Source organism: Pararge aegeria, chromosome 15 (assembly GCF_905163445.1).
Source record: "Pararge aegeria chromosome 15, ilParAegt1.1, whole genome shotgun sequence".
Classification (NCBI taxonomy): Eukaryota; Metazoa; Arthropoda; class Insecta; order Lepidoptera; family Nymphalidae; genus Pararge; species Pararge aegeria.
In genome coordinates this window covers 17,502,382-17,521,991 of record NC_053194.1, presented here as the reverse complement: position 1 = coordinate 17,521,991, position 19,610 = coordinate 17,502,382, and the positions used below count along the sequence as shown (strand labels likewise).

At 35.6% G+C, this 19,610-nt stretch overlaps 1 protein-coding gene across 1 annotated transcript; it reads left to right on the top strand.

Moving 5' to 3' along the window:
• The first annotated feature begins 3,032 nt into the window (after positions 1-3,032).
• On the top strand, positions 3,033-19,404 carry LOC120630156 (formin-binding protein 4-like). The gene is made up of 10 exons (XM_039899307.1): positions 3,033-3,327; positions 4,141-4,275; positions 4,708-4,900; positions 5,814-6,114; positions 7,023-7,895; positions 8,821-8,954; positions 15,584-15,707; positions 16,697-16,879; positions 17,430-17,693; positions 18,536-19,404. The coding sequence occupies exons 1-10, from the start codon at positions 3,153-3,155 to the stop codon at positions 18,629-18,631; spliced, it is 2,478 nt and encodes an 825-aa protein (XP_039755241.1). The 5' UTR covers positions 3,033-3,152; the 3' UTR covers positions 18,632-19,404.
• Positions 19,405-19,610: the final 206 nt, after the last annotated feature.

Here is a 19,610-nt window from a genome sequence, read left to right as displayed (position 1 = left end):
CAAAAGTTTATAACTGATAACATGACCTAACCAATGCATTACATTTGCTAATTATTTTTATAAAATTTTTTTTTCGTTTTTGTTCAGAATTTACAAAATAAATTCTGCAAGCATGCAAGTATGTTAGTGGGCGTGTGTAAGTGTTTGTTTGTGCTTGAATGTGTGTGCTTTTACTTTATAATCAGATAGAGAGCTTCAGTCTCGTCGTAGATTAATGATTTTATCCAATTTGGTACCGTTTTTTCTACACCCACGATTTTACAAGCCTTAATCCAGCAGACGCATTCTATTAAAATGTCTATTTTAGTGTTTTATGATTAGGTATACATATATATTAAAAGAGATTTAGGTATTTATTTCAGAAAGATCCTGTTTGTATTTACATGTAATTATGCTCTCATATAATTATTACAATGTATTAAATTCAAGAGGGTTTGGATTTTCCACTATAAATACTACTTTGTACATCATGTGCGATAGGTTTCATAGCCATTCCCGTCAAAATGATTATCATTTGTAGCAAAATGGAAATTAAATTTTTTAATAAAATTAATAGCACTATTACCTACTTCAATAAGTTGTTTACACTTTTGTATGTTGAGATATGAACAACTGTCGAGTTCGTGATAGTAATTATCAACATCGAATCAAACGCTACATCAGACATAATGTATTGCCTCAGAATTATTCCTATTAAAAACATGTCTTTACACATTCAGTTTACACCTCTAAGAGTCGCCTAAGACCAACGTATTCAGTCTGCATTACAATGCAACCAATCACAATCTTTGCTCAAAGCAGCGCGTCGTGTGATTGGACGCGCTGGCTGGATGCGCCTACGTATTTAACCTGACCTTAAAGCTTTTGTGTGTCGACGAGCAGGGAGACGTAAAGACGGCAAACGGTGATACAGTCTGTCTGTTTTAGCTTAATTTAAGTGAAAAAACCTTAAAGATAATTGTAACGCAGACGCTATTTATAACCAATTTATAGAACGATCTACTTGTTAATCCAGATGATCAACTTTGTAAATAATTTATCTAGAAATAATCACAGACTTGATGATGATGATATAAAAAAATAAAATAACACTATAAAAGTCAAAATAGGTCAAATGTTTTCACGTTCTCTCATAAAGTATGCCGGAAATAACGTACAATATGTTATTTTTAAGTACGAGTGGTGAAGAATGGCAACCCTTCTCGTGTACCAACTTTATTAGTATTACTGCCTATCTTATTCATTCGATCTGTCGAAATAACTTATGGCGGCTGGGTCTATAGGCTTATACGGATAGGCAAATGATGCGTAATATATGGAACCGGCTTCAAGTAAAATATCTATTTATATTAAATTCAATTAAATAACAGAATTCATAAATACCAGTAACATACTTTAATTTAACTACTTTTGAAGATTTGTGGCAATAAAAAATATGTTCATTATAAAAGGGGACATATTTTGAATTATTTAGAAATAGGAGAATCGAAATTTTAAAACCCCTACTTGCCATTATATGTTGGATCAAAATATAAAAATCTACAGGGGGTTACATGAAATGCGATTTTTGGGTATTTCAACAATTATCAACCTCAAAACTATTAAAAGGTTTAGCTTTCAAGGTACAGAACTCTCGGTGAGCTAGTCTGACTCGCACGTACCGGTTACATTTAACATTTTACGCTATATACAGTTCTGGTTTCTTGCACTCTCACTCATGACTGAGTTCTTGCCCAGGTTTTTCGGTTTTTCTCGAAAAAGAAAACCTTTTTATTCAATCAAAATTCGCATCATTAGGTACTGAATGGGAATCGACCAAGTCTCAAAAAGTTGTCTCAAAAAGTAGGTATCTACTCTTCACTTAAGCTTCGAAATTCAAGTTATAACCTTTTTTGAATATGAAATAACATCTGTAGAAGATAGGCCACAACCTCAAAATTCAGTTTAAGGGCAGAAATGCAAATTTAAAGTACCTAGCTAGTTTTACAATAGCATTTTCTTAGATAATGACAAATCTAACAAAAATCAAATTATATTAAATAACTTTGGTACCTACCTACTGTGTTTTTTATTATAATATTATTTTATAGTACGCTCCGGTATTTATTATATTTTCATTCTTTTTAGTTTAGTACCATGTTAGTACAAGTTGTAACGTAATATTAAATAAGTATGTACCAACCTAGATAAGTTACCGCCAAGCTTAAGTTACTTGTAAAATATCTATATTGTATACATTTTTAGTTATTCTTATTATGTTTACCTACATGCCTCCCTAATTTAATTTTATTAAGTTTTACAATTAAACGTTCAAAATAAAGGTTGCCTTTTATTTTTTTACGCTATTATAATCCAAAAAGTCACTTTATAACAATTCTTCACTTCAGGCATTTTCTTGAAAATCTACTTTACTCCACACCAAACAGATCTTCCACAATGTCTTGACTTAACAATGAATAATTGTTAAGTCACAATTTTTCATTGCAAAGTCAACATCTCCTGAGGATGCTCCGGTTTCGGAGCGAAACGTGCGTAGAGGTAAATTGCCGAAGATCTGTTTGGTGTGGAGCATAAAGATTGAAGAAATTATAAATTAAACCATAAGTACAGATTCTCCTGCTTTTCGCGGAGTATAGCAAATTAAGCTTAATTTTCATAATACATCATGGATTTCCGCAAAGTAACGCCTGCTTGTATCCAATACGAATTACGCATATATTATTATCATAAAAACGGGAAAATATAATAAGAAAATAAAAGTCGTACGAACACAATACGATCGAATTGAAACCTAGAAAGAAAATAAAAAAAGTAAAAATAATATGAAACAAAATAAAATTTGGTATTTTACAGCTCCCACCAGAAATACAAATGATTTAAATATCAGATCCTGAAATTTATCACCAAACTTCGTTTCTAATCTTTTGTGTCAATGTTGTTATGGTCAGAAATTAGAGTAGAAAAAGAATCATGATAATCTGTGGCAGAATTACTAACAGAAGTGACAGCTGACAGGTGACAGATCACAAAGTAAAAAAATACCTTTTCGCGAAGCGACATGGCTAAGAAACTAAAATATTTTCGCAATTCCGAGTAATTTTTGTACTTAATTTGTATTGGTCTCAATATTCTTAGTCTTTGCCTAATGCAACATGAGTAAAGGGAATCCGTTAGGGCTCATAGCAAGTTACGGCGATTCTGACGAGGAATCTGACGATGGGGCTTCAAAACGTGCACAAAGTAGCATAACTATGGAGCCGGTGTATGAAGCCAGCCAACTCACAGCTGCTAATGCCGGTATACACCCTGCGCCGATACAACATTGTCGTAAGTATTAAAGTTCTATCTCCTTTGTAATTAATGTTACTCGTTTATATGTGACAAAGTTAAGGTTTTGATTTGATACTTAAATAAAAACCGCTAGTTTAGTTGCATAGAAATGTATACTCCAAAAAAATTTCTTTATTTTAGTCTAATAAAACAATGAACAGAATTATGTACCTAGTTTGAATTAACTAAAATTAACAGATAACAATCTGTGAAGAGTTTAGGTTAGTACTTAATTTGGCTTAACCACTTGCAGCCAGCATGTTTGAAAATGGGCTAAACTTTCCTCATGCTGCCAGGAGACCTGTGTCCTGTAGTGGGCCAGCAACGATGATGATAATATTGATTTACTACCATTTCCATATACTATTTACTATAAGTAAATAGGATATGGAAATATATATGCGTGTATATTTGAAATACATCTGAGTAAAGTGTTTTATTGATTTAATAAATGTTTTATGCATAATTGATTTAAAAACTATGAGCACTCCTATATATAAACAATAAGTGTGGGAAATACCCCTCCACCCGTGTAATGTTCGTAAAAGGGGTACAAAGTTTTTGCTTCACATATTAATATATAGCTAATATATAAAGTCAGAAAATCTGCGCGGTCTTGGCCATGTATACAGCACACCTCCTACGCACCCCAATCACTATACCATACCTAATCATAAAATTCAGTCAGGATTAGATTATTTAGAGTTAGTGAGGATGTGAAAAAATTCCTGCTAATACTCCATTCATAGCTCAATTAATTTTTGTTTCTTGATTTGTAAATAATATTTACTAAATATGTTCTGTTCATAGCTTGGTCAGCCTGCTATGATGAAAATAGTGGTTTCACTTATTACTGGAATCAGCAAACTAATGCAGTGACCTGGGAAGCTCCGCCGGAATATTTGCTAGCTCTAAAGTTAGCACAGCAACATTTATACACTTCAGGTAAATTTTGACTATTCATAAAAAAGAAGTAGAAATAGAAAAAGTAGCAGTATGGTCACTTCACATAATATATTTGTAATGTAGCACTGCCAAGATAAATAATAAATATTAAAAAGTTTAGTATTTAATCTTAATATTTCACTCTGCCATAAAAAGGGAATCACCTTCAAAATCCATCTAAAAATCATCTGGCAGTCAAGTGGTTGAAGTTTAAACCTGAACTATTTTAGACTATTGGATTTTTTGGTTACTTTAATTAGTTGCGTCTATCCCTATATACCGGAGTTGTCTCACTAATATGTGTTAACAAGCCAGCCAGATTTTTGGGTCTATGCCTATCCAAACCCGTCTTTGTAATGAGAAAGGACATTTATGTCCAGCAGTGGGAGTTAATAGGTTGACAATGATGACAGTGAAACAATTTTTTTATAGGCTCAGCTGAGGTGACGGCAGAAGAATGGCAGTTATACCAACAGGCTCTTGCTGAGAAACAAAATACACCAATCAAAGCAATAGCAAACACTCCAGTCACAAAGTCAGCTACCAAGCAACAAAACAAGTCTTCTTTAAAGGATAAACTTGTCAAGAATAGTAAGAAGAGGCCTGTTAGTGATGAAGAAGATGAGTAAGTAATAAATGATGATGATTTATGGTTATCGAAGTTTGCATTAACTTTGATAACGATAAATCACCCAACTCTAAAGATTAGTTTTTTTAGCGTAACAAATAAACTTACATTCAAATTCATTTATTTCAAGTAGGCCTACTTTATAGTCACTTTTGGAACGTCAAGTATGTATGTTTGTAGTGACTCTACCACCGGTTCGGAAAGCAGATTCTACCGAGAAGAGAAGACAAGAAACTCAGTAGTTGCTCTTTTCCAACATCAACATTTACAATCATTTTTCTATCTTGCGGGAGATGAGAGCGAGGCTGGCTGCTTCCAATCTACCTTGTCATTGAGGAATTCATCAAATGTATAGTAACCTTGCTGTACTAGATGCGTTTTTACACATTTTTTAAATGTATGCATTGGTAGGTCAAGTATTTTCTTAGGAATCATGTTGTAAAAGTGTATACTCACATATTGTCCTACTAATATAATCTGGTAAAGTGATATTGTCTGCCTATCGTCTATCTAGTGTTCTCAGTCAAGATATATTGATTTTAGAGGTAATAGGGGAAAAATACATATAAAAGAAGCAACTGTAAATATATAAAAGGAAAAATAAAATCATATTTAATTTTAATTATTGTAGTTATTAGCAGTGGCGTGCATAGATGGTATGCACAGGGTATGCAGATAATATAAAATGAACAAAATCTCCAATATAAGTTATAAATACTTATGGGTAGGCTTTTTGTAACTCTCACAAAGCATATTCTTAAGTTTTTTATAACTTGTACTGGAGGTTTTCTTCATTTTATATCACCTGCATACCCTTTGCATACCTTCTTTGCACGCCACTGGTTATCAGGACATCTTAATTAAATTTTTTATACAGCTTACATTTAAGTTATCATCAATTTATTTGCAGAAAAATCGAATTAATCACCTCCTACCACAACAATTCAGACTCAGATTCAAATGATGAATCTATAAAAACACCATCCAAAACCCCACCTCCACCAAAACCACCAATTAAACTGCCAAATCACCCTCAAAAGAAGCAAAAAACAAAACCCGTTTTGGAATATGGACCTCCTCTACCACCGAACCAAGACTATACAGTACCAATTGGCCCAGAATTACCACCTGAACTTTTGGTTGAGCAAAAACCTGAATCGCCGGTAGCTGAACAGGTTAAAGCAGAAAACTCAGATGTTGCTGTTGATGAGGTATTTATATTTACATGTTTATGAAATTTTTATCTTATTGTTAGATTTAATTTTGAACCATTTTTTGTATTTACTCTGATTTAACAAAAGTAGCACCAATGATGAGAAAACTCACTGATATTTGCTTAAAAAATAGCAGTTCAGTTTAGGTGAGAGTCTGGCCATTTGTAATAATCAAGTTTTTTTATTACACTTGGGTTTATGGTATTGTTTATGCTCTCTTGTCATGTTTTCTGGTTTAAGAAAATATGCCACAAGACCTAGCAATACCAGAAGGGGTTTTCAATTACATTGGATATGTTATCAAGCACTGTGATGGTTAAAGTTTTCAATCTGAGGTGCTTTGTTTGTCACTGATTTAAGCTGCACATCATTCCAATACATTTTTGTTAATTGCATAACTGAATATCAGCCCTATATAGTCTAATCAATTATCTTTGGACCGGATGGTGTTGCTAATATATTGTGAAACAAACCAACGTGCAACCTGAACATTTAAAAAAACAATTTATTGGTTTGTAACTCTTTAATATTGAGCATGTTACTATAAAATAACATGTTAATGTGGATTTCAAGGTTGTTTGTCTAAGTTCAGTTGTCTTATTATAAAATCAATTATTTTTCTGCCTCAATGGCATGCAACAACTAGCATGGTTTGTCAAATAACACCAGCAGCACCTAACACAATCCACCACTAAAAGTTCACTCTTTATAGAGTGTCTATAACTACCTTGGTGTAATGCTACCTTGGTGTGTAATAAAGCTCTTCAGTACGGTATTTAAATTGAAATCTTGTAGCGGTATTGATGTGCGTCAGTGTACACAATGAAATCATCAAAATCTTAAATTGATCTTAAAATGATATTAATATTGAAAATAATATACAAAATAACTCTCTAATAATACAGGATATAAAAGATCAAGACATTTTGCAAGACGATGATAGTCAAGAGGAAAAAGAACTGTTGAAGAGATTAAAAGATAAAGCTAAACTATTAGAAAAACTTGGTGGTGAACTACCTTCTGAATTACAACAGATTATAAAAGATGAATCGTTATCAAGTACCGCGTCGCCTCAAGCCGATGCAAAGGATGCAAATGTTGATATTGACGATTTGCTAGAGGAAATTGAGAAGAGTGAGCTGCCAAAAGTCAAATCTAAAGAAAAGGCTATATCTAACACCAACAGTGGTAATGTCTCACCAAGAAGTAGTGATAGTAGAACACCACCTTTAGAAGAATTAAAAGCTTTATTTTCAAGCGCTGTTAATGGATCAGAAAAAGTTAGTAGTCTATTTCCGAGTGCTGCAAATATAGGTGATGTTAAACCAAATTCAAGGCCGGAAACTCCACCCGTACCAGCGGTAGTAGAAAAAGAAATTGTAGCAAAAAAAGAAAACTTTTATTTAATGGATGCAAAAGAACTGAAGGAAAATATAAGTAAAAAGAAATTGAGAATTTCAGTTTTACCGGAACGTAAAAAAGTAGAGAAAGTTGAACTACCGTCGTATACTACGAAATATTCTCAGTTCATTGAAGGGTTTTCAAGTGAAAGGACTGGTTTAGGGTTTACAAAGGGAGATGAAGAGGATAAAGGTAGTAAAAGACCTAGCACTATAAAATACGGAAATGGCTTAACTTTTACAAAGGGTGAGACTCTAAATGAAGAAAAGAAAGACGATGATTTGGACGATTTGACAGATCTGCTCGAAGCGAAGCTGAAGTTCTTGAATCAATCTTGCGCGCTGTCTCCAGTTCAGGAGATGACCATACAAATGCAGGTAAACATTATATTTATACAAATGATTTTTTGATAGCGTATGAAACTTCTATACTAACGTTCTAGTCTGGGGAGGCTTCGGCCATGGTCCTTACCACCTTACCGAAAAAGACTTTAGTGATTTAGCGTTCCAATACGATGCTACGTTGAAACCGATTGGGGGAATACCTAACGAAACGGAACAGAGTCAAAGCTTCTAAGAAGCGAGCAAAATTGATACCTATTTTAGTAGGGTTGGCACAGGAGGATACAATTTAATAAATAATAGCCGGAGTTATGGTGTAAAATCGTCAAACACTTTCATCTCCTCTCCCAAAAGAACCGAGCTTAATGTCGGGATAAAAAGTATCCTATATTACTTCTAACACTTCCAAGAATATGTGTACAAAGTTTCATGAGGATCGGTTTAGTAGTTTTTGCGTGAAAGCGTAACAAACTTACATTGACATTTATAATATAAGTAGGGATTCATAAAATTGACGGCCGATTGGTGCAGTAGGCAGCGACCCTGCTTTCTGAGTCCAAGGCCGTGGGTTCGATTCCCACAGCTGGAAAATGATTGTTTTTCAGTGTCTGGGTATTTATCTGTATATTATAAGTATTTATATGTATTATATTACCCATAACACAAGCTACGCTTACATTGGGGCTAGATGGTGATGTGTGTATTGTCGTAGTATATTTATTATTTATTTATATATTATAAAATTAAATGAAAACACGACGCACGACGTGTACTGCAGCCCCTGAGCTTGAGCACAGGCCGAGTCGGTATAAACCGATCGCTCTCCGTACGCGACGCAGCGCCCGTGCTCACGGACACACGCGCCTCAAGCTGGTAGTAGTGTACCTATGGTAGCGCGCTTGTATGAAGCTTCGGCTGTTCCGTTTTTCCTCTGTGGCTGAGTGCCGGCGTGGTCCCGCAGACGCTGTGCCACGCGTTCCGCAGCGGCGCGCTGGCGGCCGGCTACTGGCGGCGCTGGGCGCGCTCGGCGGACGCGGCGCTGCGGCAGCACGAGGCGGCCGCCGCGCCGCCCGGCTGGCTCTGCGTCTTCCAGAGGTACGCCCCGCGCGCGCCGCCCCGCCGCGCCCGCACCGGCGCTAGCGCCCGACCAACACGCGCGCCGCGCCTACAGCTTGTTCGGAAAACAGATATTGAATCAAAAAAAAATCGGTCGCGATTAAAACAAAATCGGTCTTGGTTTAAAAAATCGGTCGTGGTTAAAAAATCGGTCTATGTTTAAAATATTGGTCTAGGTTTAAAAAATCGGCTTTAGTTTAAAAAAAATCGGTCTAGGATTAAAAAAAATTAATCAAGGTTTAAAAAATCGTTCTTGGATAAAAAAATCTGTATTCATTAAAAATTTGTTTGTTGAAGAAAACACTAATTAAATTGTTCAATATTAATAAAAGCAAAATCATCTTCATCATATTAAGTCTTTGTTAAACAATAGGTCCTGGTTAAAAAAAATCGGTCTTGGTTTTAAATATCGGTCTAGGTTTAAAAAATCGACCTAGGTTTAAAAAAATTCGGTCTAGGATTAAAAAAAATCGGTTTTGGTTTAAAAAAAATCAATCAAGGTTTAAAAATCGTTCTTGGTAAAAAAAAAATTGTATTGATTAAAAAAATTGTTTGTTGAAGAAAACACTAATTAAATTTTTCAATATTAATAAAAGCAAAATAATCTTCATCATATTATACACATAGACATATAGTTAACCTGTACATGTCAGTGCTTAAACCAATTTTTGGCTCACAAGGATTGTTTAAATTTTTTGTTTTACGAAAATGACAGTTTTTCAAATTTTCATTACTCAACCCATTTTCATTATTAAAGTGAATAAAGTGACACTGTGGAACTGGCTGTATCCACAAAACTATGCAGTATTCGTACTTAAATAATATTATTATGTTTTATTATAACCAATTTAAAGAACATACAAGCATTTTCTTCTTAGTTTTGTCCGTTAGAATAGGCTTCACTCATTCTGAGAGAATATGGACCGATAAAAAAACGTGTTCAAACGGAGTCACCTAGTATTATAGGTAGGTATTATTTTTACTGAAATTATTGATACTGTTTATAAAACTATTTGCAATTGAGATTGAATAAGTTCGCAAAAATAGAAAAAATAATATTTAAATAGTGCACATGTATAAATTATTTCCTTGGAAACAAAAACGGTGACATTTATTTTACTTCTTTTAGTTAACCAATTTAGACGTCTATGAGTCTGTACTAGAGATCAGTCCTATAAAAATCCTTATTATCTAGTTAAAATCTGTACTGTTTTACTAAAAATCGGTTATAACTAAAAACGTTCTAAAACTTTGTAAAATTCTGTTTAAGGTGTAAAAATAGCCTAAAAATACTTTAAAATATGCCTGTGGCAATAAAAAATAACAATTTAAAAAAGCTGGTTTACCGCCATTTTGAATCCAAATGTTTTGGGGGGAATTTTTTACATTTATTACAGTCACTCAAAATCGGTCACTATTTCACTAAACGTTACACAACTAAATCTACAACAGACGAATAATTTTAAATTATTATTTATGCAACTCATTGAATACGTTAAATTAAATTCTCAGTTAAAGATTATTTGGTGTTTGGTGAATCGGCCCTCAATATAATTGTTTGTTTTCGTGAGCGTCGGTGTGGCGAGCGCAATCTAATAACTGTGACGTGAATGATGACTTTCGGCTGACATTTTGAAATGGAGAACAATCAAGTGGTTATCTCGGATTTAGACCGTATTAAAGAAAAGGAAAAAACAAGTGCATTCGAAAGAAACATTTTTTGGGTTCCGCATCTGATGTTAAACCTGTAAACTTTCATTCGCGCATTCAACCTCAAAAATCCAATCGTAATTTCACAGAAGGTGGTCTAAATATATATATAACATGCATAAAAGTTACCTGGGACACTCGACAGGGCGAATTTTTAACGTATTGTATGTAAAAACTAATTTAATTTTAAACAATACACGCCCGTGGCAACGATGTCTAGAGACAAATCTCAAGGTAGTCTAAGGCTAAGAACAGGTGTTCAAGTTTGTATCTATGCTTAAGATTGAACTTGATAACCAGTTCTTAGTTTGATGGTTTCCTTTTATATGGGCCTTAGTTACATGCGCCGTGTACAATCACCATCTTGGCTTTACAGTAAAATTCGCTTCAAGACGCTGTTGCCATGTTTATTTATTGTGAGTTAGGTCCGTGTCTCAGTTAACATGCTTCGCTAAAAAAGTATTAATTATATTCTAATATTTCAACTGTCATCAGACAGAGGGTAAATATTAAAGAACATTTTCGTAATCAAAATATTCTGTATTTTTCTCTACTTGTTGAATAGGTGCATAATATAAAAACAACGCCGGAAAATGACCGTCTGCACACGCACAAGTGAAGTGATCAAAATCCACTAATTCCTAATACCGTGTGGAATTATTATGAGACAATCTTATATTACGGTTAATATCATAAAGTGAAGTACGCGAGAGTCCGCAAAATAAGTTTTGTAAATAAGTGAATTTATAAAGAACCCTCTAAAGTCGCGAGTCTTTACTCTTTATCGCCTTTTCTGCTAATCTTTGCAATTTAATTTTCATTGCTGTTTTTGTATTGAAAGCTTCTGTGAGTGTAAGTTTTTTTTATTCTTAAGAATCAAAACACTCACTATTAATAAGACTGAGGCTAAGCGTATGCTGAGATTAAAGCCAAGTAGTTCCTTAGCAGAGCGAATTTTGACGCATGCATTTGAGACGTTGCCTAGTGTGTATCCCGTAAACAAACCGACCATTTTACTGCTGGCACCTATAGTATTTTGGACTGTGTTTTATATGTACAGGTACTACAGGTTAAGCAGTCCGTACCCTGGTGGTAAAAGCTTTGATGCAGGGGGGACGCGCCCCCCCCCTAATTTCTCAGAGACGGAAAACATCGCGTGGAAACCTGCATTCCTAAGAGTACGTAACGTTCTCAAAGGCGTATGAAATCTACAAATCCGCAGTGACCAAAAAAAGTCATAGCGGTTTCATCCGATATATATGCTCTTTATTAAATTAACATATTGTGAGAACGGTTTTAGTATCACCGAACGAAACCGATTAACTTATAAATTAGTGGTTTCCTTTGTGAGCGATGACTGGGTTGATTGACCGGTCGTGCGATCTCGTAATTAGTAATTGAAACTTATTTGCATGTCACGTGTCATCACGTGTGATCGATTAGTTTATCTCTTGGTTAGGATTAACCACAGTGCTCTTTAGTATTTCTTTTATTTTCTCGCGATAACAAGAATTGGCGTCGAAAGTTTTTTTATGAAATAGTTGTATTATTTTTTTGATGTATATATGTCTATGCAAAATTGTACCAAGATCAGTACAGCAGCAGTTCATATATTCTCTGGAACGTTACCCTGGTTCTTGTCCGGGATAAAAAGTATCCGTTGCCTATCGCCAGGATGATATGTGCCCACGATCGGTGCAGTGACTGAGCCAAACATAGGTAACTCACAAACATACAGTCTCGGATTTATATTATTTGTATAGATGGTCTCTGCAGTTCAAACATATTTCTGTGTGACGCGTCTGACTTTCAAATGCGTGTGTCTGCGTTCCGGCATACGTTCATGTGTTTTTTTTTGTTCTATGCAGAAACTCAGTTTACGCCTAGCCACAATAGTTTCTGGAAATTGTCAATTTAGTTTAGTGTACGTTCACTGTATTCTAGTCGCCTTTTTTAAAAACATATTTTAAGAAATAATATTTCTTGTACAAATAATTTCAATTTACTAAAACAACTGTGATATTTGGTACCTGATTTAGTTGTAAAGTTAATAAAATCGTATACATAAGCACAGAGTTTCTTTGTTACAAAAATACCCAGATGTATTTAAATCGCTTATTTGTCCAGATAATTCTAAAGCCAAGTTGACAATATGTATATTTTTATCAACGTACAAATTTAGAACAATATTAAAAATACAAATTGCTTACGTTCTGCAAAACAACCTTAGTTTTAAATCTAAAGCTGACTTTGTACTTAGATAAAAGCTCGATGAGAAAGCTTGAGTGAAGGGTGGTTTAGTTTAGTCTGTAGTAGTCGCTATTTGAATATATTTAGGTACATCATCATAAAAATAATAATAATGGCACTGACTATTGGAATATTATTATGCCTTTTATTTTTAAGGAATGCCAGTTCGAGAAGCGAAACAAAAACTTAGAAAAGTTCTCCTTAATAAAGTCTATAGAAATAATGTTTGAGGTTAGATATATCTCCAAACGTATGATCTAAAGCAGTTCCAATATTGGCTGACAGGACAGTGCATGCAAAGCAAACTGGGTGTCAGCTTTAGTATGTAGCTACATTAATTAAAAAGTTTATTGTGAATACTAACAACTGTACCTTTTTAAATCAAAATATAAAACAATATAGTTACAATCTTTATATATATATATTTCTTGTGTGCGTGTGTATATCACTGAACTCCTCCTAGACGGCTGGGCCGATTTGAATGAATTTTTCGGTATGCGTTTGGGTGGCACCCTGGATGGTTTAGATTCACAAATCAGCCCGACAGATGGCGCTGGGGTCAGCTAGTATAATATAATGTTTTGCTTCAATAAACTTAAAAAAGTCGAGCGAGAAACTTAAAAAAGTCGAGCGAGATATTAGATTTATAATGTTTTACGAATTGATCGATTGTTATTGATACATACCTTCACTAATACTGAACACAAAAGCAAAACAACCGGTACCCGCTCAAGATATACACATAGAAGATAGATGCAAAAGGTGAGATGTCAGCGCGCCAAGACTTTGGTAAGAAACCATACACAGTATTTAATTAATTATTTTTTTCTTGATAACTGCGCTTTGATCTTTTTCAGGTGGCCTGAGCGAGATGGCGATCCAACTTTAATTTGTGTGTGCTTTGTACGTCTTGAAAGAAAATGTTTCGTAACTTATCATGTTTTCTGTCGTTTTTACGATCGGTCGATTTAGAACAGTACCATGGTTATCATGGTAACAAATCGGTTGGCAATGGCATAATAGATCGTCGAATGGAGTGATAATTTCAAAATGGACCGACTCTGCTAGTAATTCGGTTGATTTAAAAAAATATATATTTAGTGGTTGATTTTACATACATTTTTCTATATTGTCAAAATCATCCGATAACATAACATATGTTCCGAATTCGACCGAACGTAAAAAACTGTGATACATGCCTAAGATTTTCTATTTAAGTCGTTGAAGCTGACACAAACTGGATTTAAGTAGAGGGTTCAAGTATGGACAGCATTATTTCTAAAGATTGCAGAAATTCTAAACAAAAACTATGCTTACGAAGAACTTTTGCATCTACTTATTTTATAAGTGTATTATTATATTAAGACCGCCCAGTGCTTTTAAATTGTTTGATGGGTGTTATAAAACTCGCAATTAAATCTCGCTTAATCAAAATGATATGTTATCAAACTAACGAGCACTTTTAGATTAAAATAAACGAACTTTTCATTTATAATGAAGCGTCATAAGGTATCCAGCTCAGCAATCGTTTATATGTATAAAATCGTTGCTATGCGTGTCTCGTTAAAGCTATTAAAACTAATAAAAAAAATATTTGTTCGTAATGTACTGTGGTGGTTTCGGGGAAGAATCCAAAAGAAAAGCTGAAAATGATCACCTCGGGTACTTTCAAAAGACAGTGTTTTTAACTTGGCACCCAGATCACCAACAGCAGCAGCACCACCAGCTATAGTTTAAAATAAATTTATTTGATAAAAAAATTAGAACTTGTAATTCTTAAAAAAATATCCTTAGTCATGTCATTAAATAATAAATAAATATACCACGACAATACACACATCGCCATCTAGCCCCACCCAAAGTAAGCGTAGCTAGTGTTATGGGTACTGACTGATGAATATTTTTATGATTAATATACATTAATACTTATAATATAAAGTTAAACACCCAGACACTGAAAACCATTCATGTTCATCGTACAAACATTTTCCAGTTGTGGGAATCCAACCGGGCCAATCGGCCCTCATTCTCATGGAATTCGTTTCATAGGTTTTACCATTATGGGAAGAGCTTCAATGGATTCGTTTGAAACATAGTCTTTTGCAAATTGGATAAAGATTTAACAAGGTGTAAGACAAAAGATTTGATTAATTTTTAAAAATACTGACAGAAAAGTTTTTTACACAGCAAGAAGGATACGAAGTAAATTTTAGGATGATGTTTCGGCAATTGGGAAAAAGTAATGCTATATTTTGATTCAAGCAACACAAAAAATACACACATAATTCGATTTTTTTTGTTTTTTTTTTTTTGGTTAGATTGAGATTTGATCAAATTACCAGTATGGTCGGAATTATATATTACGACTAAGGAGTAACACTGGAATGTTAGGTTCGCTTATGGAAACACTAATAAAACAAAAATAATTAGAACGTTAGTACAAAGACATGACTTAACGCAAAGCCTGTCGTAGAAAAGGTTAAATAAACATGAACCTGCTTATCATCAATTAGAATTGTTAGAATGAAATCAGGATTCCCCTTGTAGTATAAAGTTTTAAAACATCTACGACGATTTAAAACTACCGGGCATATAATATACCCGACTCCACGACACATGTTTGTACTGTTGCGTTTCTGTGTACGTAGGTCTGAGGGCCGCTACTGCTACCGGCGCGAGTCGGACGGGTTCACGCAGCACGAGTACCCGGCCGTGACCAACACGGATATGGATATATGCACCACTCCGCCGCACCCTGGCACCGAGCCTAAGGTACGTCATTATCTGCCTAATTATTCACTTTTACTTAGCCTCAGGTACGTCAATATCTACCTAAATAATAACTCTGATACCGAGCCTAAAGTACGTCTTATCTGCCTCATTAATTTTCCTGTTACGGAGCCTAAGGTACGTCAATATCTACATTACTTATGTCTCTGGTACGGAGCCTAAGGTACGTTAATATCTGCCTTACTAATGTGTCTGGTACGGAGCCTGACGTACGTTATTATCTGCGTCATGAATGCCCCTGGTACCGAGCCTAAGGTACGACAGTTTCTGCTTCATAAATGTCTATGATACGGAGCCTGAGGTAAGCCATTATTTGCCTTATGAATGTCTCTGGTACGTCATTATCTTCCTAGTAAATGTATATGGTAACAAGTCTTAAGTACGGTATTTTCTGCCTAATTAATACCCCTGTCACCAAGCCCAAGTTTCGTCAGTCTATCCCTAATTAATGTCCTTAAGCATCGAGCCTGAGTTTCATCAGTCTCAGCATAATTAATGTCCTTTGTACCGAGCCCAGGGTGGCTCAGTCTCTGCCTAATTAATGCTCCTGTCACGAAGCCCAAGTTTTGTTAGTCTATGCCTCATTAATGTCCTTGGCATCATCAGTTCCAGCATAATTGATGCCCCTGGCACTGAGTCTAAAGTGCGGCAGTCTCTACCTGATTAACACCCCTTGCACAGAGCCTGAGGTTCGTCAGTCTCTGCCTAATTTAAGTCCATGGCACAGAGCCTACGGTGCGTCCAGTCCCTACCCGTACGTGTTATATGAATGAATGAATGACTCACTGTTGGGAACTGACCTAGAAATTATCTAATAGATTCTTTAGATTGTTCCGTAGTTTCTTGTTTGACCGCTCCATTGTCAATATTCGAACAACCATAAATAGAATGTGTATGTGCCCGCTAAAAACTTTTTCCGTAAGTCCTCATTTAAAGTACAGAATGAGCACCGTGGTATTTAATGTCCCCAGGAGGAGCCTAACCCCCCCTTGCCGCCGATGCCGCCGCCGGCGCCGCAGCCGCCGTCAGAGCCGCCGTCGCCGCCGGGCTGGTGGGCGTCGCGCGCCACGCCGCCGCCGCCCGGCACCGACCCCCCCGAGCCGCCCGCGCCCCCCGCACCGCCCGCGCCGCAGCCGCCCGCACCTCCCGCCACCGTGAGTACGCGCCGCCCGTCCTATGTTATTGAGCTTCTTTTCCTAGGAGTGTTTCCATTCGTCCGGGGTTAAACGTGATGATTTAAGTATAAGTCGTGAATTTAGAAATTTTCCCCCACTTATATAGAAGTCCGGTGATGGCCCAGTGCCTAGCTTCGCGGGGCCGAGTTGGAATCCCAGCTAGAATTATGTGCGTTTTAAATATCCCCTTCTCGCTGTCAGAGGAGATCTGTCCCCTGTAGTTGGCCGGTAAATGGGTTAATGAACATCGAAGTAATGTGTTTTTTTACTAAAAAAAATAATATTGCCATAATGCCTGATAAAGATGTTATTAAGAATTGTTCTTTTCCTCGTAAAAATATGTCAAGACTAGTCCATTTTTAGTATATGCATCTTTACGCTACAAACAGTTCGAAGTCACTTCAACCATATAGATTTGCTACTTAAAATATATACAATATATACTTAATTGAATAGCTGTGTTTATGATAATCGAAAAATCTGACAACGATCGTTTGCTTAAAAACAATCTGTTACTATTTCTTTTCAGCAAGAGCAAAAGATAGAGATAGGCGACGAACTCCTATCCTTCTATAACGACATTGCAGCGTTGGAGAAAAAGTCTGGACCAACAGAACCCAGCTCTCCGGAGGTTCCGCCACCGCCGCCGCCGCCAGAAATATCGGAGAAACCTGAGAAACTCAAGGAGACAGTCCGGGAAAAAGAGACGACCAGAGAAAAAGATATACACAAAGAAGTGTCTAAAGAAAAAGATTGCAAAGAGAAAGTTGAAAAGGTGAAGAGGAAATCTAAGGTAACCAGTTGATTACAGAACCTCACTAATATTATAAACACAAACGTACTGTGCGAGAAATTTCCTTTTTTTTATAGTTATAATTGAAGCAGATAGCCTACCTGAGCAACATTTCGCAGGTCATGTAAGAAACACCTGTTAAAAGTCGTCGTTTTTTTTTTTAACGGTACAGTCTAGCGCTTGACCGCAATCACATACGATAATAAGTAATGATGGCCTAAGATGGAGAGCGCTTGCCTTGGAGATGCCTATACACACTAGATTTGAAGAATCCCATTTTATAGGTATCTGTGAAGACGGAAGCCGGAAGGGCATTCCAGATTTTTGCGGTGCGAATTCGGAACTAGAAAGCAAATCGCCTCAGTGCTTTTTTGTCCAAACGAGAAATTAATAATCTCACTAGGCTCAATCTTCAAATAAAAGATAAAAAATAACACGGAACTAGTGACCAAACTCTGCCTTCCGAACCGGTGGTAGAGTCACTACAAACAGACTGACTTGACGTTTCAAAAGTGCTAATTAATTAGGCTTAAATAAATATTAAAATATTACTCCGCGAAAGGCAGTTGAATCAGTATGGTGTAATTTATTAATTTCTTCAATCCTTATACTCCACACTAAACAGATCTTCGGCAATGTAGGGTACATTTCGCTCAGCACGTATCGCTCCGAAACCGGAGCATCCTCAGGAGATCCTCGTAAATTAATGAATTTTCAGTTCGAACTACGCGATTTAGACGTTTCTAAAAACTAGCTGATCGAAGAAAACATATCTTATTAATTTGATTGGGTGTTCGAATCATACTGATATATAATGTTAAACGTATTCTGTATCTTTGCAGGTAAAACTGTCATCGTCCCTCGGCATGAAAAAAAGCTCTGTATCAAGTTTGGTAGCGAAATGGCAGCAAGTAGCTGATGAAATAGATTCCGAATGATCTTTAGCTCCATTTGTGATGTATAGTATATGTGTGAGATTAAGATTCCCAAGGATGTTTCGCGTCATACAGGCAACGCGGCCGGCTGTAAAAAGTTTGTAGCCTTAATATAAGGTTGCTCGCTCGCAATCGAAGAGTTGTTTTCGAGTGTGAAATACCGTAACATCGAAGTAAAATGGATCTTATTTGCATTGTTTTAAAGTTTAAATACCATTACAATTCTTTAGCTCGAGGTTTTGGCAGAACGTTTGGGAAAAATCAGAAGTACAGAAAATGCGTCCCTAAAACGAGTGTCATAAGGTCCACTTTACTTTGGCTATACAGATTTCGATACTCTTAAACGAATCCGAGATTGCGAGCGAGAAAATCTTGTATTAAGGCTACAGTATTCCAGTTAAAAGAAGCCATGTTGTGCCGAGATAACTGGGGTCCAGGCAAGAAGAAGAATATGTCTAAGAGCTTATATAAAATGATTTTTATTCTCGCGATATAAATTCCGTTTAGGAATTTCACCTAGCACGCACTGCGTTTGAATTTCCTTAAATTTGTGTTTTATTTAGGTATCGGTATAGATTGTATATAAATAATTGTGCGTATTTAATCCGTACCGCTTTTTTTAAATTAAATTTATTTGCACCAGGCAGAAAAAACACTTAACGTATAATACAAAATAAAAACTTAATTAAAATAGGAAAACAATACACGCACTACATAACAATCTTAAAATATATACTATACAAAAATACAAAACGAAAACATATGTAAAACCTAAGTTACAGTATTGCGAAAAATGATATCGCAGTGAGCGCGAATTGTAAGATTTTCCTTTGCAACAATTCAAAGGACAACCGTTAGATTTGGAATTAATTAAATGTCTTTTCACATTTTTTTTTATATCTTCATCTCTATTTATATTCACAGATTAATTATTTCCACTTTTAATTCACGTTAAGAGGACAGACGCATAACACATTCACGG